A 10,331-nucleotide genomic window follows, 5' to 3' on the forward strand; every position below is an offset into this window, starting at 1 on the left:
GCATTGCATTCTTATAGAGCATTCATTGATGGAAACATGAGCTTGTTAAAAATAATAATTAGGTTTTATTTAGACCTCACTGACAATGCAATAGACTCTAAACGGATCTGGTAAATATTGTTATACATTTGGTTTTTTTTTGCTGCTGCTGAGTTTTAGAATATATCCTCACAAAGCCTTTTATTTTATTATATTTTTATTAGTGATATATTGTAAACACTTTTGATTTAGCTTATAATTAGAAAACATTTGGATTCAGCCGAAATGAGAGAAAACACAGATAATTGATTGTTTTATTTATTTAATTTTATTTTGCTTTCATTGTAATGGATTTAATGCTTTCACCGTAATAATTTATTCTCTTTCAGAAATGGTTAAAAGCAGGATCGTGAGAAAAAATGAACTCCTTTATGGGTGGTTTTGGCCTAGAACAAACAAAAACAAAAAAAGTTATTCAAAATCTCCACTTTTATGTTATGTATTACCATATTACTGTGCCACTTACTTGCAGGCATGGACTTTAGCACAGATGGTTTTTGGCCCGTCATCAGTCATCAGCTCATCAATCAAAGTGCTCAGATACTTCGTAACAAATTGCTTGCACTTAGATTTCAGTGGCCCGGCTTTCTCACAGGTGTTGTTCAGCTTGTTTTTGATTTCATCCTGAGGTAAATTATGTCATTAGTAAAAGCTGTTGTGAAAGGCACATACAGTTAAATACTGCGACGGTAATCATGATTCTCACCGGAGTTGCCTTAGAGGAGATTCTTTTTTTCACCCTCTTCATGATGTATTTACATATTGAGCACCTAGTAAAAATCTCTTGTTTCGTCAACCTCTCAGCCTGAAAACACATCAAAATAGGAAACTTATAATAAAGCAGATAAGACTATAGCAGAATCCAATCTCCAAATCTCTCTCCACTGCCTCAAGGAGACAATGCAAAGAAGTATGCTACTTATAATAACTGCAATCTAATCTAATCTATAACTACCTGTTAATCACATTCAATAGTGTGAAAAGTTTTTTTAAAGTATACAATCGTTTAACAAACTATTGCCATCAGAAGCTTACAATGATTTCTTCAAGTTCTTCCTCAGCAGACCCCACTTCACGAATCTCCCAGTGAACTGCGCAAACTAAAAATAAATGAACAATAATTAATGCCTCTTAAATGACTCTTCATGCATGTATTATACTGTAAGTTCTTGTGATTTCAGGCCATGTACATTAACACACAAGCAGCAATGCCATACGATATCCAAAATACAAGTAATTTTAGAACTGAGATAGTGATGATTTTACCTGCGTATATGAGCAAGCTGACAAGAAAGACGTTCCTGAACATCTTAGCAGATAATCTTTAACAAGCAGCTTTCAGAATCTGAACCTCATTGTTCCTCAGAAGACCGTGGAGTTCTTATAGAGCTCTGCATCAACCACAAGTGAGCGTTTCTTTCCTACCACAAACCACGGATGTGTAGGTAATGTTAAAAAGAAAAATTGTGAGTAATATTCGGATCAAATGCCATGGAAATACCAAATGTTACTAATTAAGAGTTGGAAAGCCAACTTTGACAAGCCATATCAAATAAAATGTATTTATCAAACATAAATTCTTTGTAACAAAGTTCAGGGAAGCTCAAATGCAACCACCTTGATGCTCAAGATGGCCATTTTAATGTCAGGACCACACAGACCAATGATCCAGCACCACATGCAGGGTTTAAACCTACAACCCTTCAGTTACCAGCCCAGACCGTGACCGATTTTATATCTCAAGAACAGGAGATACAGTTCAAAATACCACACATACTACAAAATGAAAACTTTTAATGGCAAAATTTGTACGAACACAAATCACGATGTACACGAGAAACAACACCTTAAAAGTCAGTTGTGGGGGTTGCCCGCGTCACCAACTATTCCAGATACAGGGCATCTTTCTGGGATTGTGTTAAGTGGCTCTGGGTGCCCGGCAGGTGCTGACAAACACATTTTTTTGGATGGTGGTGTGTAGGAAAGGTCAAGGATGTCATCATGGGGAATCTGTCGCCGCAAATCTTCTAAAAGATTTGTAAGGCGATCAGTTACTGAATCTAGAAATGTCCCATCCTGTATGTGGCATGTCAAATCAGATATCTCCTTTAACAAGGTACCGCATTTCTCCCTTTTTTCTCCTTTGACACTAGGAATGATCAGGATGGTCTCTGAGGGAGCAGCAGGAGACGGACTTCTCTCTGGACTGGAAATGCGGCTGTCTCCCTCTGGACTATTATCATTCTCCTGATTCTTCTTCAGAAGCTCTTCACCTTGAAGATCAGCAGAAGTAAGAGGAAGTGTCCTAGAGTGTCCAAGGCAAACCTCGTCAAACGTGAAGAGAGGGTTCTTACTGTACGCATCGCTCAGATTCTCCCAACTCCATCCAGGAACTAAGGTAAAAACAGCACAGAAATGCTGGCATGGGAGAAGATGTCTCCTCCAGTCCATGCATGTACATGAAGGCATCTCATCGCCCTTTCCAAAGTTCACCAGATGTTCTTCCTGTGAAATCTGACTCTGAACACGGAAGACATTCTCCCCAGCAGACGTTATGTCTCTTGCATTGAAGAGCAGGGACTCTTGGTGCCTTTTCATGATATGTTGAGTCATTATTCTTGGTCTGTCTCTTAGAAAACAAGGCACATTTCCACTGTACTTGCTTGAGCCATTTGAGCATTTGATATTCAATTCAATGTATCTGCATATGAAAAAATATATTTTTAGTCAGCCAAATTCATGTTTAGTTTCCAAATCATTGAATGAATCTCACAAAAACATGTCTAGGTTAAGAAATTTATTTCTTATGGGTTAAGGTAAAATATAACAGTCGCCAGATGACTTTTCACAAAAATCCAGTTCTTACTTTTGATAGGATCTCGGCAGGAAGTCTCTCATAATGACTATTAGTGTTTCGCTCAGGCTGCAGTTTCTGTGACCTTTAAGGTAGGAATGCTTCAGGAGTTCCTTTTGTCTTTCAACACCTTTATGATCGCCTTCATTTGTGAAGACGGACAAATTCAGGCTTTCATTTCTGAACACATTTACCCATCTCTAGCTCAGGAAACAGAAGAGCATAATATGCGTCACTAGTTTTCACACCATCATCATAACTGATTATTAGTAGAACTTAACACAGAAGTATATGGAGGACCAGCTCTACCATATTTAAAAATAAATACAGAAATAAATAAATGCTCAATAAATAAATAAGCATACAATTAATTGCCCCAAAAATACAATAAACAAATAAATGTAGGTAGAAATGAAATTATACAGTGAGACATAAATGTATATATCTCTTAATTAGCTTCTTTATTTATTCACCTTTGTAATAATTACCTTATTTATTTATGTGCATGTTATAATATTTTTGTCTGTTTTATTCTTCCTTTGTATTTTTTTACCCTATTTATTTCTTCAATGCTATTTATTTCTGCCTGTCGCTTTTACATTTCTGTATGCATTTCTGCATCATTATGCAAATGAGGAGGGGCTGTGTCTTAAGGGGTCAACTTCTGCCCATTGGTTGGTTAGCATTATACTGTATCGGTCGAATCTACATGCCACCGGCCACAGTCACAACAAAGATGGCTACCTACGATTAAGTTGTCAGTGAGCTGAGGCATTTAGCAACTGCTTTTGAAAACAATGCTAACGTTATAAGTATTGACTTTATTATTTTTCGTTTGGACGCTCTGACAGAACGTGTGTTTCAGTTAGCGGCACACATGGACACAGATGTCGACAATGTAGTTTTTCAGAAAAACAGTTGCTAAATGCCTCAGCTCACTGACAACTTCATCGTAGGCAACCATCTTTGTTGTGACTGTGGCCGGTGGCATGTAGATTTGACCGATGCAGTAAAATGCTAACCAACCAATGGGCAGAAGTTGACCCCTTAAGACACAGCCCCTCCTCATTTGTATAATGAGGCAGAAATGCATACAGAAATGTAAAAGCGACAGGCAGAAATAAATAGCATTGAAGAAATAAATAGGGTAAAAAAATACAAAGGAAGCATACAATTAATTGTATGCTTATTTATTTATTGAGCATTTATTTATTTCTGTATTTATTTTTAAATATGGTAGAGCTGGTCCTCCATAGAAGTAATATACTCACCTCTGCATGACAAAGCCATTTCCTGAAAAACCTTCTCAGTTTTTCATTTGAGTGCCAGACCGGATGTTCCTGAAGGGTCACAGTGCTGTTCTCAAAGTCCTCATTCGTCTGAGAATCTGCAATAGCCTGTAGAAGTTTAAGAACCTTTTCCTGACATGTCACATCATTTTCCTTTTTTCCTGTCCACTCCATCCATGCCTTTTCTCTGTGAAAATCACAGAGGAGCACTTTAGAACCTATAATGACAAAGATGTTGTTCATTTGTCAGATCCAATATTTTACACATTTGTAGCATCTATCTTCTCATACGGCTTGTAACTCAATGCGACAGCCTGCACGACTACAAGGAAGGCTGATTACAAAACAGTAATTTAACATTAAGATGTTATGGCGTTTAAAGGCCCCCTGGAATAAAAATTAGTTTTTTTTTTAGCTTTTAGTATTTCTAAAATCAAGAACTGAAATATATACAATATTAAATCACTCTTGCTCCTATTACTCATATGACACACAGGAATAATACCAACCGGTTAAATACCTTCACCTGACCACCAAAAGTTATGTTAAATTTAAAAATGGAACCGCATCTGAAGTGGTCCAAAATCTGAGAAGACATTTTTGATATCTCTCTTCTGCTAACATCTAATTTACTAACAGCAATTTTATAGTCAAAATGGTCTGATCGTGAGCATCATGCCAGAAATTAGGACATGTCTAATTAAAGGGGCCACATTATGCCCCATTTTACAAGATGTAATATAAGTCTTAGGTGTCCCCAGAATGTGTCTGAAGTTTCAGCTCAAAATACCCCACATATCATTTATAATACAATGTTGTAAATGCCCATATTTAATTTGAAGCAAAAAACATGGGGTTTCATGCATGTATCTTTAAATGCAAATGAGATGCTGCTTCCAGGAGAGGGCTGATCCTTTAAAGCTCGTGCCTCGGATACTCTGCCAAAGAAGTTTATTATTTGCATGCATTTTAAAGCCATATCGGTCTAAATTTTTTATATATGGTTTTCTGAGCGCACACATTCCAGTGAGGAGACAAACACGGCAGACTGTGTACAGCTCACTCAGGGGAGGAGCTAAACTAATAGTACAGACTCAGTCGCCAGTTGAGGGCAGGACCTGTTTCAATGTGACGTCACATTGGAGTACATTCCTGAATGGCTCATTTTAAGACATAGTTTTAGATTTATGGGGAAAAAATAACAGTGGATGGATTTTTACCACAGTGGGGTGTTTGTTCACACACTGCGGACACAATCATATTAAAAAACAATACAATATAGAAAAGTGAATTTTGCATAATAGATCCCCTTTAATGTTTTCAGTTAGAACAATGTTTACTGTATTATGAAACATTCTTAACAAGCTGAAATAATAGCAGTAAAAGTAGATGAAAAACAATAGTTTGTAAAGGCACCACATCAATAATTTGTCACAAACTTGGTTAAGTTGAATGGTTGGAGTCATATTTGGCCTAAACCTTATTTTACAATGCTGTATTCCCATTTTCTACAGTGTTTTAACAAAAGTATCAATCTCTTTTGCTGCTCACCACTGTGTCTTGCGCAACTGTAGTTAAAATAACACGTCATCTGACTGAAGTTCTTTTTTATTCAGTAATGCAGCGCTTTATGTCTTTATTGGGGGAGAGAAGCAACACGCATGGTGCTGAAAGGACTTAAAATAAGGGCGTCTGGAGCTAGATAAAAATCTTAAAGGATTTAGCACTGAAAGATCATTACCATAAATGATCCTGAGCACTTGTGGTGTGTACAACTCTTTTGTTTTGATGCGCTACTCACTAAAACGGTTGAAACGATAAAATGCAACGATATAGAACCATCTGTCCACTAATTATTTTTTTTTTTTACTCAAACTTCCAAAAGTACCTTTAAACACCTCCTCCAGAGCACCGATTTCCGCCTCACAGAAGCCCACCATGAAGTGTGATGGATTCCAGTCTGAATTCCACTTCTGAAACGCCTTCAAGGCTTCTGCAATGTCTTCTTTAGTCTCTGTCTGAGTTACAAATACTCCAACCGCAGCGTAGCTGACATTTGTCTTCACCCACAGAAAGAAGAGCGGCAGTGAATTTCTGTGAGGTAAAGACAGGTGAACCATTTTGAGGTTTTTATTTTTGTGCTCTACGTAGAGGTTTTCAATCTTTTTCATGCCACGGACCCACAAATATGATCATACTCAAGCGAGGCAACCACATCCTATGGTTTAAAAGGCAGCTATATATTTTCAAGTATTAAAACCTAAATAATACATGTGTCAATTACTTTACATTTTTTCTATTCTCTGCAAAATTGAAAATTTAATTTTATAGTTATATTAAACAGAAATATCAAATGTTTTTTTTTTTTTTTTTGGTCACTTAATTCAAGATTTTGTAGTTTATTCAGCTTTGTTTATTTAGTGAATTAATCTTTTTTAAATTATTTCTTTATTTTTTTACACTGCATTTATCTGAACTTTTCCAAGGGCCCCCTGGAACTCCATTGTGGCCCTATGGGGGTCAAATCAAGTCACGTCACATTTAATTATAGTGCTTTACACAATACAGATTGTTTCAAAGCAGCTTTACAGTGATAAACATGACAATAATGATCTAATTCAATTCTGTTCAATTCAATAAAGCTGCTCTAAAAAAGACTACAGTCTTATTATTCAGCTTGAGTCAGTTCAGTGTTGATTCAATGTGGTTCAATAAGTGTGTCAAATTCATCAATTATGAAATGAGTTCAATTCAGCTATAAAGCAGCTCTGCAGAAAACAGTGACGTCATCATCCAGCTCAGTTCAGCTCTCAAACCGACAGTGTCAGTACAGTCAAATCGATAATATTGCTGAATACCTAGCAAGCCAGTCCAGTCTTATTATTCAGCTTGAGTCAGTTCAGTTTTGATTCAATGTGGTTCAATAAGTGTGTCAAATTCATCAATTATGAAATGAGTTCAATTCAGCTATAAAGCAGCTCTGCAGAAAACAGTGACGTCATCATCCAGCTCAGTTCAGCTCTCAAACCGACAGTGTCAGTACAGTCAAATCGATAATATTGCTGAATACCTAGCAAGCCAGTCCCGGACCCCAGTTTGAAAACCCCTGCAATAGTACATATTAAATGCACCAACACACCTGCCCGCTCGATAGGTTTCATCCAGTAAGCACATATGCTGTCCATACAGTAACATAAGCCTCCTCTGCCATGCCGTCTGCAAGCAGAGCAACATCTTCGCCCCGGTACCATCCTCCTCCTCCTGAGAGGGTCTGTACTCTATGGCACAGCCCTCTTCCTTCCATGTGTTTACCAAGGCCTACAACATATAACCTCTCAATTAATCTCTTTGAATCAGTTTTGAATGAAATAAAATCATTCCTGCAACATAAAACATGATCAGTGTTTAAAGAGCATCAACATGAAATCCAAATTGACTAGTTGCTTTCTCAATCCTTATTCATTCATGCACGTTATTCCAAAGAACAAAAAAGTCTTTGTAATTTTTCTTCAAAATATATCTGTTATGATCCAGCTAGTGATCGAGCTCGGGTCTCTGGTGTGGGCGATCTTGATGCTGCTAAATTTCTGACTCTGTCAGAGAATTATCGCAGGCTGTCTTTGATCGCAAGACCGTGACAATGGCCGTCTTTGAACCTCTCACTGTACGACGCTGGACCACCGTTTAGGAAACACGACCACAGAAATCACAATTTGTCATCTTTCACCTGGGACAGCCCAAAATTGTATGATGTGTACAGGGCATTAAATAGGGTTGACAATTAAGAGTAATTCAACACAGGTGAAAGTGTTACAAGAATTTAACAAAGGAGAAGTAATGCAGGGTTGAAATGACGCTATCTAGTGGTGAAATCAAGGACTTTCAGGCAAAACATTACTCAAGCCTCTCCACTTCTGGTACAACGACGCGTCACCATTCCAATTCCTGGGGAATAAACTCAGATCCCACACTACATTTTTTGTACATTATGTTTAAACTGGTAATACATTATATTACAGAACAAAACTCGTTTTGAATTTGGTTTGATGTTGACTTTGCACATCACAGTTTATTTGTAACAGCACCTCAATCTTGTGACCGTCTTTACCTGTAGATTATGATGGTCCACACTGGACTTCCTGTTTCCTGCTTTGACCTTTTTTATGATGTTCCAAATGTCTCTTGATTCCTGCAAGTTCAAGCAGAACAACATTAAATTACCCATCATTTTCACAGCATACACTAACATTCAAAAGTTTGGGGTCAGTTCGATATGTTGTTGAATGTTTTTAAAGGAAGTCATTTTTGCTCACTAAGGCTGCAGTTATTCTTTATCAAAAATACAGTAAAACTAAACATTTTAAAATGTAATTTATTCCCAGGATACAGAGCTGAATTGTCTGCATTATTACTCCCATCTTCAGTGTCACATGATACTTCAGTGCTGCTTAATATTTTTGTGAAAACCATGATACATGTTTTTCAGGATTCTTTGATGAATAGAAAGTCCAAAAGTACAGAATTTATTTTGAAACAGAAATCGTCTGTAACATTACAAATGTCTTTACTGTCACTTTAGATCCTTGCAGAATAAAAGTATTCAAAAAAACAAAGACAAACTTACTGAACAATACTGTAAGAGAGCAACACTAATTGGGACAATTGAATAATCGACGGCCAAGTAAATCTGTCGTGACTTGAGAGGAATACTAAGGCACAAACCTTTCCATCAATGGGGTGGTTTTGATGCTCCTTAATATCTGGGAAACTGGCTGCAAACATTTCTTCTGCTCGCACACGCTTTGGATCTAGTCTTAGGGCTTCTCTAACAGCTGATGACTTTTCTCGTTTCTGGTAAGGGTTATCTTCAGTTATCTGGCAACATAAACACAAACAAGAAAGAAGAAAGTCATATAAACCTAGCATGGTGAGCAAATTATGAGAGAATTTTCATTTTGGGTTAACTAGCCTAACCCGTTAAGTGTTTACCTTATACTCAGGAAACCTCACAATATGAATCACATTTATGGTCGCAGGACAACCCATTTTTTTAGTCGGTTGCATCAAGCGTCTTGTTTTCAGGCATGAATATTTATGACCTTCTGCCTGAAACAGAAGACAAGACAGACGATAAATGTCATGAGGACAGTCAAAAAATTATCAGACATTTGTGCGAGAAGCTCGTACTTTACTCTCCTGACGTCTTTGTTTGGCTTTGGCATGCTTGTCTCTTCCTTGGTGACATACGTAGGTCTTTTTCCCAATAATCTTAAAAGGCACGCCACTGAAAGGAACAATCTTCACTTCCCACTGCAGCTGTTTTTCCACTGTCAGATCTACATTGGGAATAAAACATAGCGAAGAAATTTGAGTGGAGCTATTATGGATTGTTGCCTAAGTATGCTACGTGGTTGCTAGGGCAATGCAATGAGGTTGCTAAGGTGTTCTGAGTGGCTGTTAGAGCATTGGGCAAGATAACTGATGACCCCCTCCCCCCAAAAAATAATAAACAAACAAATCAATTATCAACTTAGATAGTTTATAGTTGCAGTCCTAGTTGTTAGGTTGCTACTCAAGGTTTGTGAGGTTGCTAGGGCGTTGCTAGTGTGTTCTTGCAAGGTGATTTTTGCAGCAATACAACTCAGACCACCTTCAAATCTTTATGATATTCATATGTCAATATGTGGTCCATGTTCTTAATTCAATGTAGGTCTAAAAGGGGGTTTGCCTGTTTCAACCGGTTTCAACCCAATCGTTTAGAAAAGCACTAAATATGCAGGACAATTTTTGCGCCAAAAATATCTAGATTTGGCGGCAACTGTGACTTTGATCAACAAATTAAAGATCATTCATTAAAAAAATTAAACTTGAAATCGGCATCGCTTTTAAAACATACCACTTTTCCCAAATGCACGATCGCTCTTCAAAACGATAAATTTTGTGTTCGTGTCCTCCTCATACTGCTGAAGACATGTATTGAAATCTTCAAGACACTCAAAGGTTTCAACGCTTCCCATTATTTTTTTTTGGTGGTTCACAAATAGAAATACATTAGTGAGCCGGATCGCAGCAAGATGGTAACCACCAAGGATGGTAACCTTCATACTGTGAAAGTCTCGCGAGACCCTTACCAAAGCGCTTGTTTGTAA

At 37.4% G+C, this 10,331-nt stretch overlaps 2 protein-coding genes across 2 annotated transcripts; both read right to left on the bottom strand.

Moving 5' to 3' along the window:
* Positions 1 to 284: 284 nt before the first annotated feature.
* On the bottom strand, positions 285 to 1,429 carry nkl.2 (NK-lysin tandem duplicate 2). The gene is made up of 5 exons (XM_077238933.1): positions 1,306 to 1,429; positions 1,075 to 1,139; positions 746 to 844; positions 506 to 663; positions 285 to 425 (listed from the first exon to the last, which is right to left on the bottom strand). Exons 1-5 carry the CDS (start codon positions 1,346 to 1,348, stop codon positions 365 to 367), a joined length of 426 nt encoding a protein of 141 aa, XP_077095048.1. The 5' UTR covers positions 1,349 to 1,429; the 3' UTR covers positions 285 to 364.
* Positions 1,430 to 1,815: 386 nt separating this feature from the next.
* Positions 1,816 to 10,285, bottom strand: LOC143746797 (uncharacterized). The gene is made up of 10 exons (XM_077238925.1): positions 10,079 to 10,285; positions 9,370 to 9,518; positions 9,172 to 9,288; positions 8,905 to 9,057; positions 8,291 to 8,371; positions 7,322 to 7,500; positions 6,071 to 6,276; positions 4,165 to 4,400; positions 2,906 to 3,093; positions 1,816 to 2,740 (listed from the first exon to the last, which is right to left on the bottom strand). Exons 1-10 carry the CDS (start codon positions 10,197 to 10,199, stop codon positions 1,894 to 1,896), a joined length of 2,277 nt encoding a protein of 758 aa, XP_077095040.1. The 5' UTR covers positions 10,200 to 10,285; the 3' UTR covers positions 1,816 to 1,893.
* Between the last annotated feature and the right edge of the window lie 46 nt (positions 10,286 to 10,331).

Source organism: Siphateles boraxobius, unplaced genomic scaffold (genome assembly GCF_051911475.1).
Source record: "Siphateles boraxobius isolate OS27281-9 unplaced genomic scaffold, OSU_SipBor_1 22, whole genome shotgun sequence".
NCBI classification, from domain to species: Eukaryota; Metazoa; Chordata; class Actinopteri; order Cypriniformes; family Leuciscidae; genus Siphateles; species Siphateles boraxobius.

Coding starts and splice junctions, on each gene's coding strand:
- nkl.2 (XM_077238933.1), bottom strand. CDS start 1,348: ATGTTCAGGAACGTCTTTCTTGTCAGCTTGCTCATATACGCAG. Junction 845..1,074: donor AAGAACTTGAAGAAATCATT/GTAAGCTTCTGA, acceptor ATGTGTTTTCAG/GCTGAGAGGTTGACGAAACA. Junction 664..745: donor TCTCCTCTAAGGCAACTCCG/GTGAGAATCATG, acceptor AATTTACCTCAG/GATGAAATCAAAAACAAGCT.
- LOC143746797 (XM_077238925.1), bottom strand. CDS start 10,199: ATGGGAAGCGTTGAAACCTTTGAGTGTCTTGAAGATTTCAATACATGT. Junction 9,289..9,369: donor AAAGACGTCAGGAGAGTAAA/GTACGAGCTTCT, acceptor CTTCTGTTTCAG/GCAGAAGGTCATAAATATTC. Junction 2,741..2,905: donor CTGCCGAGATCCTATCAAAA/GTAAGAACTGGA, acceptor TTTCATATGCAG/ATACATTGAATTGAATATCA.